The 21,315-nt window shown below is 43.3% G+C and overlaps 1 protein-coding gene across 1 annotated transcript; it reads left to right on the forward strand.

Moving 5' to 3' along the window:
* Positions 1–198: 198 nt before the first annotated feature.
* Positions 199–19,536, forward strand: LOC308320166 (uncharacterized protein; the record flags this gene model as incomplete). The annotated part of the gene is made up of 17 exons (XM_080770484.1): positions 199–336; positions 896–1,062; positions 1,198–1,242; positions 1,439–1,545; positions 2,710–2,879; positions 3,308–3,468; positions 3,945–4,155; positions 4,392–4,601; positions 5,006–5,455; positions 6,080–6,090; positions 7,247–7,428; positions 13,153–13,322; positions 14,352–14,515; positions 15,298–15,508; positions 16,454–16,669; positions 17,161–17,542; positions 19,374–19,536. The coding sequence occupies exons 1-17, from the start codon at positions 255–257 to the stop codon at positions 19,534–19,536; spliced, it is 3,102 nt and encodes a 1,033-aa protein (XP_080626610.1). The 5' UTR covers positions 199–254.
* Between the last annotated feature and the right edge of the window lie 1,779 nt (positions 19,537–21,315).

Consider the following 21,315-nt stretch of genomic DNA (forward strand, 5'->3'; position numbering starts at 1 on the left):
GTCACCTGCGTTGACGCCTTCATTTCCTGAAGTTGTTTCAAAAAGATGTGGTGCAAACAATACAAACTCATATTTGCATAATACATTAATGCATGTAAATATTAGTTTGTGGGAAAATGCCCAGACGATTACCCTGGGCGTGATGATGTGAGTGAATTATTATCACACATATTGCCACAAAACAAGCTGATGGAACAGACAGAACCTTTTAGTTTTTTTTTTGCTTTGTGATCAAATAAAATAAAATAAATGGAATGAAAATCGCTGTGCAGAGGCTCGAGAAGATGAAGGATCTAAAGAAATCTGAGTTAATCTTCTGTGTCGCGTTGCTTCACGGTAAGAAACACTGGAATGAATGTTTAACAATCTACTGTTTGGTAGAGCTTCTCAGTTTTCACTCCACATGGACACTGGGAACCTCTGATGCTATGCGGTATGCTTTTGAAATGTATGCAAATAAATGACATAGGATTAGTTATGAGTCTGACTGTATGACTGTAAATACAACTCATTGTGTGTATGTTTTGTTTTTGAGGATGAGCACTGACACTGAAAATAATTTGTTGCAGATATAGTACTCATACTCTGTTACAAGTAAAAGTCCGGAATAAAAAGTGTACTTGAGCACAGTTACAAACATCAAAATGTACTCTGTGTGTGTGTGTGATGTACTGTGTGTGTGTGTGTGTGTGTGTGTGTGTGTGTGTGTATAAAGTCGTCATGCTGAAAGTACAGTACTTGAGTGAATGTACTTAGTGTATGGTGCGGAGTACAAGGGAAAAGGGAGACCTATACTCACTACTGTTGCAATGCCATAGGTATGAGTTTATTGGAATGCATTTGTGTGAATTCATTCCAACATTAAACTCACATTGTTTCCCTCCCATAAATGCAGGTTGGGCAGCAGCATTGAATTGTAGCAGTCCAACTCCTGAGTCATTGTTCAAGGCCCTGGAGGAGAGTGTATTAAGTAATAGTAAGAAACTCATACGCCCTGTAAAAAACTTCACAACACCAACAGAAGTCAGCGTTCATATTACCATAGTGGGAATTCTAGGAGTGGTGAGTACAGGTGTATTTCTTAAACATTGTCATGTCTGTCTAAACATGCACTGTGTATTAACTGTGCAGCTTCCAATTATTTTAAAATGTAGTTGTTTCCCCTGTCACTGAACATTTTCTGAACATTCTCTCTAGAATGAAAAAGCCCAGTCACTTACAACGTTCCTATGGCAAATCCTTGTAAGTGTTCACATCTCAACAGCAAAACATGAATTCAATACCTTATATTTCCATTTTTCTTATAGCATTGGAGTTAAGATTGAAACGATAGTAGAGCATTTTAAGAAATGACATGAAACTTAAAACTTAAACTTAAAAAAATAAAAATAAATGTGATCCCTACACATGTCTGATTGTGGTTTCTGATTCCATCTAGGAGTGGGACATTGAGGGTTTGAGCTGGGATGAAAGAGAATGTGGGGCAAGGAGAGTCTCCGTACCTCGGGAGATGCTGTGGGTTCCAGACATCCGCATCGCCGAGTTGTATGTTCTCCTCCTATTTTATGACAAAAAGCACTGCCTTCTGTAAACACATATCCTAATTCGATGAAATTCTGTAAAGTTCATGTTTTGTGCCAGTCTTCGGATGCGTAAAATGTGAATGCCTGTACACGAACTGCTCTCCCGTATTGTTTTATGTATTTAACCAAAAGTAATGTTTTGCTCATGTACAGTACATGTAGGGCTTCATCAGGTCTTCAGATGAGCGTCATAGTTTAAATACTGTAGCTTTCATAATGGGTGCTGAAAATGGCATCAATTATGACAAATTATGACTGTTGTTTTAGGCAGGGATTCAAGTAGAGGGGATTGTTTGATTGAATTTAACACACATTTAGATGATGAGGCCGAAAACGTCTAAATCCTACCTACTGTTTCAGGATTGAAATTAAATAAAAAATCTGAGTGGTGCAACTCCCCTCTTTCCAACCCCCCCCCCCCCCCCCCCCCCCCCCCCCTCTCTCTCTCATTTTCTCTCTCTCTCTCTCTCATTAGCAGGCAACAGTGCAGCACTATCTCTCTCTCTGTTTCTGGCACAACAGCGCCCCTACTGGTACTCATTGTCATACTGGTGCTCATTGCGAACGCAGTGAGCACTTACTATGAGACCTAGCAGATCATGTCTGTCTGTCTGTGTGTGTGTCTGTCCCGCTTTTGTGCCCTTATGGAGCTGAATGATTACGTCACCATGACTCAGCCATAACCATATAAGGAGTCCCCAAAGCAGCTATACGTCCAAAACCCAAATATGTACGAGCTGCGTTCGCTTCCCGCGTTTGCGCGTCTTACTGGTAGTCACATAGGTTAACACGGACATAGTCACATAGGTGAACACGGACATTTCTGTTCCTTGGAGTGGTTGCACCACTCAAAAAGCAGATCTGTAAGCGGTTAGCGGTTAAATGTCTTGCTAAGCCTAAGGGACGGACTGGGCAGACTGTCTGGGGGAACCGGTAACCTAGATTAGTGGCATCTCCCACTCAACGGTTGGCTCCTCTGTCTTGGAGTTTGTTTCTTTATCACAGTGCTTTTATTTATACATCCGAATTATTGTTGAACTTACACGTACATTAAACTAACCCTAAAACCGTCCTTTACCATTCCATTCTGTTCCATGCTTTCCTTCCTGTCTTTGTCCTGCTGCAGTATGGATGAGGACAACTCTCCCAACACTCCCTTTGTGTACCTGGACAACACGGGCCACGTGTATGATGATAGGCCAGTCAGAGCGGTCACTAACTGTCACATGGAGATCTTTAGGTTCCCCTTCGACACTCAGGACTGCACTCTGACCTTCGGATCCTACCTTCACTATGGTGAGACAGACAGACAGACAGACAGACAGACAGACAGGACTACAGTCAGGACAACTCAAGAATGGATGGAATATATATTTATTGAATATAAGGGGAGCAATATATTTATGGTTTGGCAATGTATTGGATCTGCTTTTTAGGTACTCAGATCAAGCGCATCAGTTCCGACCATAGGGACTCTAAATCCCTTTGAGTGATGCTGTACTGTAGTATGTAATCAAGTAGGGCATTAGTTTACGGGGGAAAAGTATACTGTATGTGGTTTTATTTTCTTTCTTTTTTTCATTCACTCGCTTTCTTCTGTCAAAAACAGCCATGTTTACCGGTATTACGGTAGTCACTGCTAACTGACGTCAACTCAGAATCTCACTCAGGAATGTATTGAAAGCGGGGCGTGATGTTCTGTCCCTCGCAAACTGTTGTTGCAGCTTCTGACGTGAGGCTGGTTATGGGCAGCACAGGCCAGGAGATCTATGAAGAGTCCAGTGGTATCATTCAGACGATGGCAGAATGGGACCTCCAAGAAATTCTAGCACAACCATCTACCCTGGTCGTAACTGAGGGGAGCTTCTCAGAGCTGGAATTCCATGTAAGAACACTTTCATTTTGTCCAGGACTTTCTGACTCATAATTAGATATTAGTTCTCTTACCATTATCAACTGGCTAATTTTGAAAGAAACCAGTGATACACATGCTTTAATGGATGGTATGGTGTCAGGGCATTCCATATTTAGGTGCCGGAGCAGTAGAAAGAGAATTTTCCCATGTTTGAACTAAATATGGGTGGAGTAACTCTTAAGATAAGAGGTAAGCCAACAAATGACATGCCTTATAATTACATCTTGGCAGAGGCTTTTCATATTTGCCATGGGTGAAGGACAGTCTCTTGTGTTTACATTCTATTGACTTTAATTTTATGTAGTTTGATGTAACAACAAAATATTTTTGCAGGCAAACGTATGCAAGGGTCATCTTTCTCAGACTAACCACCAAAAGAGTTGACACCTTTTTTCTGGATCATCATTTCACTGACCCTCAGGCGATACCCGTTTATCTCACTTTAGCTGGTTTTAAGAAGAAACCCCACCCTCTACGTGGTGAACCTCCTGGTTCCCAGCTGTTTCCTCATCACAGTGGACCTCTTCAGCTTCCTGCTTCCCCCCGAGCACGTGGACCGTTCCTCCTTCAAGATGACCCTCATCCTGGGCTACACCGTCTTTCTGCTCATGATGAACGACCTGCTGCCGGCCACCGGAGAGAACACACCTCTCATGAGTGAGTTAAAAAGACCTACTATTTGACACATACATTGCTGCATGCGAGATTTGTTCTCTGCATTTGACCCATCTCTGATGAGCCGCAGCCGTGCCGCACTCTGGAATCATTTGTAGTTGTTCCAACCCTTGTGGGTACCATTTTTACAGTCTTTGATCGAACCCTTACACCTTTCGGCTATCTGAGCCTTCATCATCAGTGTTCTTTCCATTTTCTGTTCCCCTATACACACACAGACGTGTTCTTCTCCCTCAGTCTGGCCATGATGGTGGCCAGCCTCCTGGAGACCGTGTTCATCACCAACATCCAGTACAGCTCCAGCCATCTCCCCGCCGTGCCTCACTGGCTCAGAGTGGTGGTACTGCAGTACCTGGCCCGCGTCGTCTGCGTCCCCACTGCGCCAAAGAACAACAGGGTCACGGTCTTCATCAACCCAGGAGCTCAAGGTAATGTTTATCTGGCCATATTCAAACTCCCCCCCCCCCCCCCTCGGTAAATTAACACCCTTCTTCTATTCAACCTTTTTGATACCAAGTCCATGTCCATTATTTATTTGCCATTTGAGCCACAGACGACCATTTGATGAGATTTAGCCCATGCACAATTCCATTCGTACTGGAGATAAATGTCCTGTGACTACTAAGGGTAAGGAAAAACGAAGAATCACAGGCAGGGGCCGAATTATTTACTTATTTGCCCTGGCAGTAAATGCGTTATTATAAAGTGTTACCGTTAATTCTTTGTCGTTGAGCACGCAGAGCCTTTGAAGTATATCAATAAAAGACAGAAACCAGAACATCACTGTCTACCGTCTGTAACATCATCTCACTTTCCCCCTTTTCAAACTCAGTGAACAGCAAGGATGTCCAGCATGGTCCCGTCGCCAACGGAGAACCGCGGATCTACATCGCGGCGGCGTCTCGGAAGACCGGCCTCGACCCTCTGCGGTCTTTGATGAAAACGCCCCCAGCAGTGGACCCACTGAAAACGCCCCAAGCAGTGGACCCACTGAAAACGCCCCCAGCAGTGGACCCACTGAAAACGCCCCCAGCAGTGGACCCACTGAAAACGCCCCCAGCAGTGGACCCACTGACTCTGCCTCCTGCCGTGGACGAGCTGCTGAGGCTGGGCAGTGACCTCCACGCCATCCGCATGCAGATGGACAAATACTTCCAGAGCAGCAAGAGCTCCCATGAGTGGCACCGGATAGGGCTGGTCGTCGACCGGCTGCTGTTTGGCCTCTACGTGGTCTTCATCGTCACCAGCTTCATCGTCATCATCATCCTCTGGTCCAACCAAGGTGGCCACCACCATTGAATGAACTAAGCATTTTACTGCAGTGAAAGTATACTATATTGGTATCGAAATGTACTTAAAGTACCAAATGTAGAAAGTATGCATTATGAAGATTGTCCCATTTTTGGGGCGGCGGTGGGTCAGGGGTACAGTGGCCGGATGGTAATCACAAGGTTGCCAGTTCGAATCCGGGCTCCCCTAGAGTTAGTGTCAAAGTGTCCTTGAGCAAGACACTGAACCCCAAATTGCTCCTGATGTGCTAGTTGGTGCCTTACATGTTTTCCGCGGCAATCGGTGTATGAATGGATGTAATGCTGACAATCTATACTTCAAATACTTCAAAATTGTACTGAAGTACAGTACTGAAGTATAGCACGTTATGGAGATCGGTGAATAAACATCTTTGTTGGATCATTCAGTTTACATGGGGTGGCAATAGGGTTCGACCATTCTTTCATATTCCATGCAGGATCCCAAGCTGACAAGCAATGGCCCTCGGATATCCGATGGCTTATAGATTTTATTATCTGATGATACATATTCTGCATCCCTTGTGATGCTGTATGTCGTATAACAACTCCACGGTTTCCCATTATATTTCGTCTTTCTCTGCCTGACCTACCCAAAGCCGAGGCGTTGGTTTGTGGTGACCTTCAAGGTCAAGAGGAGTCGTGGTGTTAAATATACGTATACGAAAAGATGTATATACAGGTAGCCTACTGTAACAGCTTTTTTTCTCCATTGCTTTCTGTTGCGTGTTGCCATGACATCACTCACACACACACACACACACACACACACACACACACACACACACACACACACACACACACACACACTCAGTCATTCAATCATTGTCTGTGTCTAATCCTCTGTCTCTCCTCCCCACTCAGATTGACACACCCAGGCTGGCACACCTGCAGCAGATTCCCCTAATTGTCCTCTGCTGCAGCCCTCTGCTATAAAATCCAGCCAGCTCAGTGTCAAGGCAGACACAGACCCAGCAACAACTCAGTCCCAATACCTTTTCAGTTAAACTTAATTTAGTTCAGTTTGGCCTGGAGATGGCCGACAGTCATAGTTTTCGTTATTAGTAGTTAGTTGGTTTTAAGTTAGTCGAGGGGAGAAACAGCTTCGACGTCCCTACAGGGGGTGGCCTGGGCCCCCCCCTACAGGGGGTGGCCTGGCCCCCCCTCATTCTCCTGTTTTGGCTGGCATCTCCAGGTCTCCTTTGTTCTCCTTTGTTCTTCTGAGTTGGTAAAGTACCTGACAGTAAAATGTATTTTGTTTGATATTTTGTTTGTTGGTTTAATACTTCTGTGGGGAAGTGGTTAATAAAAACCGTTAAAACTTGTCCACTCTGTGATGTCCGTCCTGTCCAACACTTGCACTAATCACTTCCCCTGCCTGTCTCCAGTCTTGTGTCTCGAAATGGAAAAGATTAACAGCCAAAGTTACCTGACAGCGTCATGGCCTTTTTCGATGCACGCCACAGTCCCTGTCACGCAGCAACAACCACAAAGCTAACATTGTCATGTTTGTCCACACCCATCATCAGACATGGTCACCTGAGTTGACGCTCAGGTATAGCCTTCATTTCCTGAAGTTGTTCCAAGAAGATGTGGTACAAACAATACAAACTCATATTTGCATAATACATTAATGCATGTAAATATTTGTGGTGAAATGCCCAGACAATTACACTGGGCGTGATGATGTGAGTGAATTATTATCACATATCTTGCCACAAAACAAGCTGACAGACAGACCGAACCTTTTTCTTTTTGGCCCCCAGACGGAGCCGAGGCCAGGGATGCTGCAGACGGAGCCGAGGCCAGGGATGCTGCAGACTGAGCCGAGGCCAGGGATGCTGCAGACGGAGCCGAGGCCAGGGATGCTGCAGACGGAGCCGAGGCCAGGGATGCTGCAGACGGAGCCGAGGCCAGGGATGCTGCAGACGGAGCCGTCGCGGCCACGGTACCGGCCCGGTTCCGGCGAGCCGCCCCGCTTCCGAAATGGTCGAGAAATGACAGAGTTACCATGTGGGCGTCCCCAGGGGGTCCCTGGGGGTCAAAAGGTATTTATTGAAAGACATTTAACCCTCGGACAAAGCCAACTATTGTTGTGACAATGTCATCACAATAAACACAATGTTTTGAGTCGATCAAATAATTAGAAAGAAAAAGGAAAAAAAAGTGTAGTACCCTAGCTGCCATTTCTTTCTTCAACAATAGTGTGTTGCCTAGCAACTACACTAGCCATTTGTATCTGAAACAAACAAGGAATTGAATTGAGTGCAGTTCTGGATGTCAAAGGGGAAGGTGTAGATGTCAAGGTGCATGACAGGAGCTGACTACCCTCATGGGCAGATCCTCTTGTCCTGCCGTAATGAAAGGCGGTAACGTAAAGCAGTGATGCTCAAACTCAGGCCCCTTCCGGCCTGCGGTGAAATTTTGACTGACCCGCCAATCAATTTGCTTAAAGTCACGCATCCAACAAGCTTTAAACTGAGCAGATTGGACATTCCGTTCCAGAGAGCCAAAACATCTTCAAAACTGCCATTAAAATAGACGATTTTTATTTGTTTTCCCCTATACAGACAGAATTAGCCAGAAAGATACAAATTGTGTCACGTGACAGAATGTAAATGGAAGGCCAAGCATTTGTCTACAGTTGATTTAGTCGACTAAAATGTATTTTGGTGGGCGTTGATGCGTTGAGAGAGGAGGGGGGGGGGGGGGGGAAGAAAGAGGGGAGTTGCACCACTCAGTTCACACAGGTGTGATTTTTGTTATAGTTTACACTACAGGGAAAAACCCTGTTTGTTACTCTCTGTCTTTGCATAGCAGCCATGCTGCTTTGTGTGTGTGCCACAGGGGAGAGGGGGTGGAGTTAGTTGCTTACAGTTGTAAAAGTTGTTTGACGATCCATTGACTTCAGAGGTTTTTTGTTTCAATATTTTCTCAACCAACACACTGTATGTACCAACTCATAATGTATAATGTAACCTTTATCACATGACTGTGTGCCCAGCACACAATGTGCTCCTGCTTCTGTCTACTGTATATCTACTTTAGAACCAGTGTGATTTACTGCCTGGTGGCGTCTTGTTCTCAACTGAATCATCACTCACTACCGTTAACCACATGCGCGTTGGAAAAGTTACTCAAAAACACTAATAATATTACCTACCAGTTACTTATATTATAACTTTACATATGTCTCCCTATACTGTAGCTGCCAAAACTAAATTACTTTACTTTACTTTGTTTCTCTCGCCCCCAGTAATTGCATATTTTGTGTCACCCAATTTATTCTGGACGGTTTAACACCCGCCCTTCCACATCCGATAATTCACATGTACAGACTAGAGTCTAGATCTAGACCGGCTCTGGAGAGGGAGCGCTCTGCTGGAACTGTTGCCCCTGTGACCCGACTCCGCTAATCAGTTGAAGATGGATGGATGGATACTAGCCTAATAAGTTACTTTAGTTACTTTCCAACACTACTGACTGACCACGTGAATCCTACCGTTCCTATTCTGGGCCAGTGTTGCCACGTCCACTTATTGTGGGGTCACTGCAACAGCAGCGGCACCACTATAGTGATCTTACCTAACTAGTAACTAGACACCTAACTAGTCCTACTTTGACATACTTTACTGTGGAATCGTGCTGAATCTCTTGAATATTTGAAATTGTCAATGGAGGATTTTGAAACATCTCATATTCTTCATCCATACTTTCACCTGGAGAATCCATTCACAATTTAAAAACATGCACCACTGTGAATAACACACAGGCCTGAACTTTTTACTTTGAAATGTTTTGTCGTTTTTTAGATATTTCACATTTAAAACCTAAGTGATAAAACGTTGGACCCTCCCTAGTCCTTCATACTTTCAGATGAGATTCTGACTTTGAAAGAATTGGCAGTTTTCGAAATATATAACTTCAAGAGCCCAATGCATTGTCAATGGACATGGCCATAAGTGCTGGCACTGCAGGGCCAGTGTGCCTGTCAATCAAACATGTCCCCTTTTTTATATAAATGTAGTGCAGTAATAGTATTTGGATCAGAGAGTAGAAATACTCAAGTAAAGTACAGATACAAGAAGACCCGCTTAAAGACCAGAGGGGATAGAGCCTTTTCCATCATAGCCCCCAAATTATGGAATGCGCCCCCCCCAATGTCAAACTGGCCCTCTCCATTGAGACCTTTAAAATAAATCCCACCTAAAGACCCACTTCTACATCTTGGCTTTTAACCCCGGTTGAGTTTCCTTGGTCCATGTTTTGTATCCGTTTTGTATTTTTTGTGTGTTTGCTGTTCTCTGTGTTTAGCTACAGTGTGTAGTTTGGTTTTATTGTTCTGTACAGCACTTTGTAAACTCTGAGTTGTAAAATGTGCTTTATAAATTAAGGTTCCTCGACCTTAAGTTAAACTGCACCTTGCCACTGAACAAACAGCCTGGATAAACAGTTAGTCCCCCAGCTGTTTGCACACAGGCACACGCACCAACTCAGGTGAAAGGTACTGTATAGTATATCACACACGTGTAAGCCTATACTGTCAGCCCCACCTGCATTCTTTCCAAAAAGCCATCATTGTTTCTCCCAGTGTGACCGTGTTTGAGTTTTAATATGCATTCGTGTGACTTGCGAGAGAAGACATCTTGTGTTTATACCCTCAGACAAGCTGATGTGGAGTGGAGTTTTTTCTAATACTTGTCTGATGTTTCATAGGATGATTAGAATGTTTAGCAGAGACTCAAGATGATGGATCTAAGGAAATCTGCTGAGTTGGTCTTCTGTGTTGTGTTGCTTCACGGTAAGATAATGAATGCTATACGACTACACCAGTGGTATACGATAGTCTAGTTTTTATTTGTTGACAAAATTGTCAATAGTTTTAGTCGTCATAGTTTTAATGTAGTTTTTATTTCGTTTCATCAGTGAAAAATGGTAGTCTACGAACATGTTTCGTCATAGTTTTAGTCGACAAAATCAACATGGCCCCAGGCCCATACCATACTTTCAGGTTCTGTTGTCTCCCCCATACCATACATTCAGGTTCTGTTGTCTCCCCCATACCATACATTCAGGTTGGGCAGCAGCATTGAATTGTAGCAGTCCAACGCCTGTGTCCTTGTTCAAGGCCCTGGAGGAGAATTTATTTAATAAGAAATTAATACGTCCAGTAAGAAACTTCTCAACACCGACAACGGTTTCCGTTACTTTTACCCTAGTGGGAATTCTAGAAGTGGTGAGTACATGGTTTTCCTTTCACAGTTTCATTTCTGTACATACAATTTTGTTCAGCATAGTACAATTCATGAATACAGTTTACTTTGAATCAGTGTAATGATTTTCTAAAGATTGTCTCTAAATTCAAATGTCTCTAGAATGAAAAATTACAAGTCCTTACATCATTCATATGGCAAATTCTGGTAAGTATTCATGTATCAACAATATAATAGAAATTCATTTAAAAATATTATATTTCTGACTAAAGGCTCTTTTTCTTTATTGTTCAGAATTAGAGCTGATAAAAAAAAATAGAGCATCTTTCCAAAATGCAATCTCCACCTTTCCAAAAACAAGACCCTGCATAGTGCCGGGGCAAAAGGGTGACAATGGTCCATCAGTTCAACACAGCCTCGGTCTCAGGCTTACTCATCTGCGAAGAGAAAAGCCTGGTCACAAGGCGGTATCGGCGGAAGTGTGGTGCCGAAACGTCCGTCAGATGTATTTCCCCCGGATATATATAAATTTTTTTTTCGACAAATCACAACACTTGTTTCATTCACGGAGATGTAAACGGATTTGTAAAGAGTCAGCGTCATTTCTTTAAGCAGTACTTCCGCCCAAATCCTGCAAGTTCCGCCCCCAAAAAATGATACTAACTCTACAGCGTAGGTCTTGTCCAGCGTGGGCTAGATATAGGTCTAAAGGGCCTTTCAAACGTGAAGCGATATAACGCGCCTATACTGTAGTTCATTTTCAATGAGACCAAGCGTATATTATTATTTACCTGAGCACGGCGAGAGAGAGAGAAAGAGAGGAGGGAGGGGAGTTGCACCACTCAGTTCACACGGGTGTGATTGTTTTTACGCTTGCGTTGTCGCGCCCCTCTTGAGCAGACCTGGAGGAGACCTGTCATTGATCCAGGCAACAACGCCTGCGATCCTCGCTTCCTGTTTGAAAGGCCCTACTCCGAGTCTTCACACTGAAGTATTTGTCAGTGTTAACGTTTTTGCTTGTTTGAGCAGTGCTGCTGACTATTTGGTTGCCCAAAGCATGATATGTTTGTGCTGCGATTTTACACTTGGTTGCATGCTGAAAAAAATTCACCTGAGAGCAACCAAACCAAACAATGACTTGTCTTTAAGTTCTATGGGTCTCTTCTCCGGTTCTCCCCTTCTAGTTTTGTATTTGTTGACGAAATTGTCAACATATGTAGTCTTAGTTGTAGTCACCATCGCTTAGTTTTTATTTAGTCAGTGAAAAAAAGATAGTCAACATTTTTAGTCATAGTATTAGTGGACAAAATCAATACTGGTGCACAAGTTAGCAGTGTGATTGTGATATTCTGATTACTGATTTCGATAATGTTTTCAGATTTTGGTTTGTTTTGGTCTATATCTAGGAGTGGGACATTGAGGATTTGAGCTGGGATCCTACAGAATGTGGGGCGAGGAGAGTCTCCGTCCCTCGTGAGAATCTGTGGATTCCTGACATGCGCATCGGCGAGTTGTAAGTTACACTTACGCTGAGGATGAGTTGGAAAGTGAACGATTAAAAAAATATATACATTTTGAGGTCTGTGTCGGTTGCATTCCGTATTCGTAATATTTCTAGTTTAACCTGCTCCGCCAGATGGAGGCTCTAGTTACCAAATGAGCATTTGTGCCTGTCGTAGGTACGGGGGATTCGGAGTCCCTATATGGCTGGGACTGATGCGCTTGATCTGAGTACCTACAAAAATTAATATATTGCTCATCTTATATTTAATAAATATATATTCCACCCATTCTTGAGTTGTTCTGACTAAATTAAAGAAATTGTAGCTGGTGTAGGTGGAACCAGGTGTGGTTTTCTGGTTCCACTGAAATTATTTTCTGAAATTATTACTGATATGACCATAACACCCTTCTGTGAAAAGAGAAAAATGTAAAAGTATTAAAAGTATAAATATTTTTTTAAATCACTATGGGGAAAAATGAATGGCCAATTTTGGGGGGTTAGAGTTAAGATGACACTAAAGTGATGTATTTCAATTGGGCCTTTCGACTCAAAGGCATTCAGCTTTCAGGAAGAAACCAAAAAATCACACCTGTGTGAAGTGAGGGGCGCTAATATATTAAAGTCTAACTCATGTTTATTAGGTGATGTAATGGTGTTGTAAAACAAACGGTGCAACCAAAAACATTAAACGCCTTAACAATAAAGAGACAATATGATGTAAATGACACATTATGACGTACATTTTCCCAAACATTGAACTGAAGACAAACATTAAACCTGTGTATAGGAGGGGCTAGCAACCCTCAAAAATACTCAGGGAGGACATTTGAATATTATAACCACACATGGGGTCTATTAGAGTAATGTTAACTCCATAGACACATACAAAATAGAAAAAATGACATCTTCTGAAGGTAAATCCACTTCTGTCCTTCCCTTCCCTCTCCTGGTACAGTATGGGTGAAGACACCTCTCCTAACATGCCTTATGTGTACCTGGACAACACGGGTCACGTGTATGATGATAGGCCAGTCAGAGTGGTCAGCTCCTGTCGCATGGAGATCTACTTATTCCCCTTCGACGTCCAGAACTGCACCATGACCTTTGGACCCTACATTCACTTTGGTGAGACAGACAGACAGACAGACATACAGACAGGACGTCACACATTCACAACAACTCCAAAGAGGTTCTGTTGAAATACTGTATGTGAGCTGCTATATTGTCTATTGACCATTTGAAGACTGCGGCCATGTTTCCATCAGAGTTTGGAAGCACTCGTTTTCAGTAAAGCAATATCCTGCTGCCTCTTGCATTATGTGCTAATTCAAAAAAGGTGGTACACAGGACAGTTGAGTGATATCTAACGAGCACTTCCATACTCTCCTGTCAGCTTACTGTCCTACCTCAATAAAAACTATAAAATAAAGGCGAAAGCCAAAAAATATATATATACATTTTTACATATTATTGCTTATAGCAGCTTTAAGAGATAACCAAAATCACACCCGTGTGAAGTGAGTGGTGCAACTCCGTGTGGGGGTCCCCGGGGTCCCTGGAAGCTCCAGACCCACAGGACCATGGCCAGGGTGCTTGCCCGGTTCCGGCGAGCTGCCCCACTTCCGAAACGATATATAGAAATGACAGTTACCATGTGGGGGTCTCCGGGAGTCCACCACTCAAAACATCACACTCGTGTGAAGTGAGGGGTGCAGGCAGCGAGGGAAGTATTTATATCAGCCAGATGACGTCTTACGTTGTCATTTACTGCCCTAAACAAACATTACAGTCCATAGACTTGGCTGGCGACCGGTTATTTTTAATTAGGCTTTAAACAAGCATTAAAACTCCATAGATCTGGCTGGCCTATGCCGGAATTTCAGGAAGCCATACACTGGAACGGTTAGCACCTCTCAAAAATACAAACGCAAGAAGCAGACAAACAATAGAAAACAATTAAACCAATATTAAGAGTAAAACTAGGCCATAATTTGGTCATGGGTATTTGGAGTCATACATTATATCAGACGAGCTTCAAACCAATAATAACAGTATATTGGGCTAACACCACATCTCAGGTTCTGTTAGCAATATAGATTATTTATAGCTTTTATTTATCAAATGAACAACTGTTTATTAAACATATCATTTCAGATTCTGACATAAAGACGGTGATGGGGAAGAGCACAGCTAAGGAGATTCTGGAGGATTCTAGAAAAGAGATGAGGACCGTTGGAGAATGGGAGCTCATAGACCTTAAAAGGGAAATGCATATCCTGGTGCAACCTGAGGGAAACTATCAAGAGATAAGATACTTTGTAAGTCCTGGTGTAACTACCAAGAGATAAAACGCATCACAAAAAATGTGAGCCAATGCACTCTCACTCCCCAAAAGGCATATCGATTCGTGACCAAACTGTGCCGTCCCTGGACTGGAATGCGGAAATGCCTTTCTCAAAAACAAAAGTGTTTACATTTCTGTCTAATAAAGTATTCAATCAATCAAACAACCATAAACGGCTAAAAGTGGAACCACGAGAAAATAAGTGGAGCCGCCGGGCATAGCGCTGCAAAGTCCGCTTCAGCCGACTCAGCGCCATTCGAGTTAATGTTTCGATACCGATAGGGACAGAAAGGGTATCTCATATCCCCCCTAGTCAATGTGCCGTATTTGCCAGTCAAATGTTTAAGTCACCAGCTTGCTTGGGAGTTTTACTGCCTTGAATGTGAAGAAGCCCATTGACCACTTAACTGTGCTTTTAAAGGAGAATCAAATGGTTTCTTACCTTAATCTGATGTTATTATATCCAAGAAAGAGTGGTAGAGGTGAAAAATTACATAACTCCATCCCCGACCCAGCAGAGCTCTGAGCGTTCTCTAACTCCATCCCTGACCCACCAGAGCTCTGAGCGTGCGTAATGGATTTTCTACCTTTTTCTACCCATTTTTGCGGACTTTCACGACGGCACAGTCTACTTGGTCTCTCGTCGTAAAGAATAATATACTATGTTTTTTCAAAGGTTAGTGAAAACGCTCTGACTCGCTGGTGAGGGTAGCTATAGAGGATGTTTTACCTCGGGCACTCAACTCTCACTTGCAGATTGTTTTGAGACGACACCCAACCCTCTACGTGGTCAACCTGCTGGTTCCCAGCTGCTTCCTGGTCACAGTAGACCTCTTCAGCTTCCTGCTCCCTCCCGCCAACGTGGACCGCTCTTCCTTCAAGATGACCCTCATCCTGGGCTACACCGTCTTCCTGCTCATCATGAACGACCTGCTGCCGGCCACCGGAGAGAACACACCTCTCATCAGTGAGTGTCCTTTATTACAGGTTCAATTTTTGGGAAAGACACCAGGCTGAAGTCCCCCCACCCCCCTCATGCACTTCAGTTGAAAACTACAGTAGGGTAAAGAGAAAAAAAAACATGGCAAGCTGTACACAGTGATGTAAGGATCCCCAATATATGTTTTTGAAAATAAATAAGGATTTTAAAAAGCTCCATTGTAAGCAGCAGTAAATCAAATTACTAATGGCCGTGTTTGATTTTAGGTGTGCCAGCACGGTCTATCGTGCTTGCACATTTGCCCCTTTGGCTTTGGACACGCCTTTGCAAATCTACTTTAGAGCCGACTTTTATTCGGCTGTAAAATAGGAGTATGAATCGGCCCTAACACACTCATTATTTGTTTGTTTGGTGCAGCTGTGTTTCTTACTAGACTGCCATGTTTTTAATCTGCTGTAGGTTTTAACTTGAACTGGAAAACAAAAAACTAAATCAACCTGCCACTTTAGCTCAGCTCCGACAATTCCATTCCATTGCTTGTCAGGTTGGGGGGGGGGGGTCCAGTTCCTGGCAGTTCGGTGCCATGCATGTAATTAATTCCGACCACTCAATATTCCGACCTCCCATAATTCTGAACTATAGCACTATCCCAAACCCTAACCTCCGTCTTAACTGGCCACGTAGGTCACTAACCCTATCCTCAGTCTTAACCTGCCACGTAGATCGGAGGGTGGACTTATGGGCATTCTAGAGTGTTGAAAACATTTTTGAAAGATAAAAAAAAACTAAATTAGACTAGAATCTTGTATCCAAAGTCTTGTGTAGTTCAAATATTATTTTGGGGGTAGGTCGCGGCCTGAAAAAGTTGAGAACCACTGATTTAAATTACAGGTTGATTTGTGAGTCTTTAGATTGGCTGCATGATGCAAGAAATCCCTTCTTCTTTTCCCCTCTCCGTTGTGCTCTCTGTAGATGTGTTCTTCTCCATCAGCCTGGCTCTGATGGTGGCCAGCCTGCTGGAGACCATCTTCATCACCAACATCCAGTACAGCTCCAGCCATCTCCCCGCCGTGCCTCACTGGCTCAACGTGTTGGTGCTGCGATACCTGGCCCGTGTCACCGGGCTCTCTGCTAAATCTAAACCAAAGAGCAAAAAGGTCACGGTCAACCTCAACCCAGATGCTCAAGGTAACATTGGTGATATGAGACCATACTTTCACAATTAGATTTAGAGTTATGAGCAAATTTTGTCTGCCCGGAAGCTCTGAGAAGGAAGAGAAGTGGTCACGTGACTGGGCTGCGTCATGACACTTTCATGGACACTTTCATGGGAGCCAAACTACCCGGAATTTTGGCAGAATGCACTGGAGTCAATGGCCGCGCCTCCGTGCACTATCCTTCTTATTCATTCTAGCCGTAAACAAGGAAGTGATGCACAAAACCGGACTAGGATCGCTGAAGAAGGAAAGGCCAAAATTAAAAAATAAATAAAATTAAAGATATAAAATGGTTTGATATCAATAAAAATGACCTAAAGAAATCTATACACGTCCCGTTTTTATTATAAAGATGTGTGTACACGTCATTAGCATAATTAGTGTTAAGTACATTTTGATACCAAAACCTTTTTTTTTAACCACTGACCTGACTTTCCCCTTTTTTTTCAAACTGACAAAAAGGGAGCAGAGATGCCCGGCCTGGTCTCCTCGTCACGGGCGTGGCCAAGAGGTCCTCCAGCAACACCCCCCCACCGGCTGACGCCTTCACTCCTGCCCTGACAGTGAGGAGCAGGGAAGCCCAGCCTGGTCTCCTCGTCGTGGGCGTGGCCAGGAGGTCCTCCAGCAACACCCCCCCGCCGACTGACGCGGTCACTCCTGCCCTGAGGGAGCTGAGGAAGCTGTCGCGGGACTTGCGGGCCGTGCGCACGCAAGTGGACAGCCACTTCCAGGACAGCCAGGGCTCACAGGACTGGCTGAAGGTAGGGCTGGTCATCGACCGGCTGCTGTTTGTCCTCTACATCGTCTTCATCACGGCCAGCTTTGCCACCATCATCGTCCTCTGGTCCGGGCAAGGCTCCCACCCCTGACAAAGCTGGACATGGCATCGGCATGGGCAACTTTTTGTTTATATCCCAGGGGGCCCACACTGTTAGCCCAGATTTTGAATCCTGTTGTATTAACTAAAATATTAAAAGTACAATGTAAATATACTATTTAAGTTTTATAAATAACTAATAAAAAAAGTGTAAAGTGTACTTTGCATTTTATAGTAATGTGATGAATAAATAATGTTTAGTTCAAATACATTACAATGTTTTAGTGTAGATTCAAATTAACTTAACATGTATTAGTTTGTCAAGAAAAGCCGCAATGCCTTATGGGAAGAAGAAGAAAGGGGGAAGAAAGAGTGGCGTGGCAGGCTGGCAGACATTAGGCATAAGTAGTACAGCAACAATAGTTAGTTTTATACATATCTTAGCCAGGTGCTAGACTATGAAACATTTGCATATCTTAGCCAGGTGCGCAGCTAGACTATATCGTTTCCAACTCGCGGGAGGATAAGTTTACAGTCGGGAGGCGGGACCGCGGGAGCTGTTTACCCGGCCGAGCATTCCGGTCCGGACTGAAGCTAAGCTGTGCATCTGCATTCTGGTGAGTACTCATTTGAAACAGGGCGACACTAAATATAACATGGTTAATCAAATAGTGTACTGGTCTACAGTAAGTTCTACTTCTGACGATATGTAAACACCGTCAGAAGTCTAGAACTGATTGGGGTAAAAAAAAAATAGTTTGGCTAGAGTGTGACAGAAGATTATGTAGCATACTAGGCTAACCTTTTCACTTAGCCAGTGCATTTCAGACAGGATAACAGTCACAGTTGTTCCCTTTTTAATCAATGAAGGGACGTGGCTCCACTGCCCGCGTGACTGCATTCAAATTTCCCCGGTTCGTTTGCACGCGACGGAGACAACGCGCCCGGTGGAGCCCCGGTGTTATAGTAGGATAACACTCACAAAAAGCCACCTCTTAATGTCATGCGATTTGAGTGGTGGAAGAAGATCTTTGTAGGCTAAATAAAGCATTTAACCCCCGCAGCTCGTCGCATCTCAGACGAACGTCTGCAGTGCTGCCTGAAAGACAAACTATTTGTTTTCTAAACGGGACAAATAGACCACGACCACCATTACAATCTCTATCGTGTGTGTGTGTGTGTGTGTGTGTGTGTGTGTGTGTGTGTGTGTGCGTGCGTGTGCGTGTGCGTGTGTGTGTGTGTGTGTGTGTGTGTGACTGCGTGCAAGCGCGTATTGTGTCTGTCTGTCAGTCTCATTGTGTGACAACTGTATTACCTAAAATACATTATTATGGCCTGTGTTAATGATGGGCAGTCTAATAATAAAGACATATGCTATTGTATTTTTACATAAGCTATTATGGTTTTACTTTACTACTTGGAGAGCCACATATATTCTGAGGTGGTAGTGTAAAACGGTTGAGAACCACTGATATATTGCATGCGATTAATTGGCATCAATTTTAAATCCCCTCATTTATTTTGTGTTGTGTTGCAGGTCACAAAGTCAGATCTGCTTTGGAATTGTAAGTATTGGCCTTGTTGTAGGCTACTCCATTAACTGTGACAAGAGAACACAGTTTTTTAAACATTATAGAGTTCAACATGGAAGTATAATGCCGAACCATTTCCTTGTTTACATCAGGAATGTCTTTTAGGAGAAAAGAAGTTGTCACAGAAAAGCCTGAAATCTACTAGACGGTAAAGCGAGGTATTTTTTCTTTTTATAAAACCTAATTTTATATATATAATTTTCGGAGTTGCCTTGCCCTGTTGCAATACACACTGTACTCTAATGTGCGTTTTGCTTGGTGTTCAGGCTGGTTCTGCGTATTGCCGCAGATGATTCCAAGGCAGTGTGCCGTCTGAGTGTGACATTTGGAGCCCTCATCATGTCGTGTCGGGGTCTGCTGGAACAGGCCAAGGAGCTGGGACTGGACGTGATGGACGTCAGCTTCCATGAGACTCCAGACCATCTCTGATGCCCGCTGTGTCTTCGACATGGAGGTGAGTAGGGCACAAGTACTATTAGGGACATGATCGTGATACATACTTGCATGGGAAATGGCATGAGATAGAATTATTTTGAATAGAACTTATATGAATCCTCTGTTGTTGTCTCTAGGATGAGCGGGGATACAACATGAGTGACCGTCCTAGACATCGATGGTAGATTCCCTGGTTCAGGCTAAACTTTGAAGAGGTACTTTGTCTATGCATCAGTAAGCATTACATAAGTTAACCCATTGGTGTTTTAAGCATTGTTATATACTCTAGCTATTGAAAAATAGCAGATCTACAAGCTCATAGCGTGGCACAGAGTGCCGTGCTACGAGCTTGTAGATCTGCTATTTTTGAAAGATAGTGAATTCAAGCCCTTTTCCTCTTTTGTCATCGACAGATCACGGCTGTAATCAACCTGGCTGTATTTCCCAGCTGACTCTGGCGTGAGGGTCATTGCTGATCCAGGCCACTACTAGAGGCATGTGCTTACACACGGGCAGACAACATCATTGCCAAGAAAGTTATCATTCAAGAGCCTGGCATTGACGGTAAGAGTGTTCATTATGGGGAAAATTCCCCTTATTCAGTCTGAAAATGTGTTATTGGTGACACTTCCTGGTGGTAACGTGGGTTATTGATGTCTTCTTCACAGAGGAAGACGATTGGACTAGTGACCGGACTCTGATGTACCATGTCAACGACGGCGTTGTTCTCCTGTTGGAGAACATGGGCGCATACACTGTGGCCGCTGCCTCTACCTTCAATGGCTTCCAGAGGCCTGACATTCACTATGTCATGTAGCGACCTGCCTGGTGAGTACAACACATCATTGGTTTGACTCCTCTGTATTCTTTATCTTCTTGGTGAAGACTTAATTATTTACCAAATAGTACTGGTGCTGGTACTGATGCATGGCACAAAAATGACAATGTATTAGCAAATCAAATGTAAATAATAGTGTGTCACAGATTTTGATTATTTGACCATGGGCTCATATGTTTGCTTTTTGTTTCAGATTTGGTGGAGACCATTTCTTGGAGTGCTTGACCAGTTATTCTCAAATCTGATTGACCTTGAAGAAAGGTGTAACTGGACAACGTCTTACTTCAGACCAAGGTGAGTTGTCTACACTACTCTACTTCCTCTCTTCCCTCGATCTCTTTAACTTTCTTATGCAAACTTCTTTCTTATGTAATTTATTCTCATATTTCCTCTATGCTTCCGATCATTCCACCTTTAATTTATTTTGATTCATCTTTATCCTTTCCACTTCTGTCTATTCATATCATCACCTTAAAATAATGTCTTAAGTAATCTTTTGAAAAAAATGATAAGTTGGCTCATGACACTGACCACCTCTGGTAAAATGGCCTAGATCCTAAACGATGTTCCTGCCCATTTTAGTATAAATGGCCTAGCATTGGTCTGTCTGTATGTCCGTCTGTCTATCCATCCATCCAGTGTTCTATCCTTTATGTTCCAGACCACAGAGCCAACAGCTGTCGGGTTTTTTGTCTTCGGGAACTGCCAGTCATCTTGCGGGACGATCCTGCTGTATTCTTCATTACTTGCTCCGTAAGTAACTAAAAAAGTGTATAGTTTTTTTTCTTTAAGAAAAAATAAATATTGTTTACATATATTTGCACAGCATTATCTAACGGTATGACTATGTCCTGTCCTTGTTCATTTGTTTCTGTTAGGATGTAAGTGAGATTTCCTGTACAATGAGACACAAGCAGAAATCCTCTTCATCAATC

Source organism: Protomyctophum bolini, assembly GCF_963924005.1.
Source record: "Protomyctophum bolini genome assembly, chromosome: 8".
Lineage (NCBI taxonomy): Eukaryota > Metazoa > Chordata > Actinopteri > Myctophiformes > Myctophidae > Protomyctophum > Protomyctophum bolini.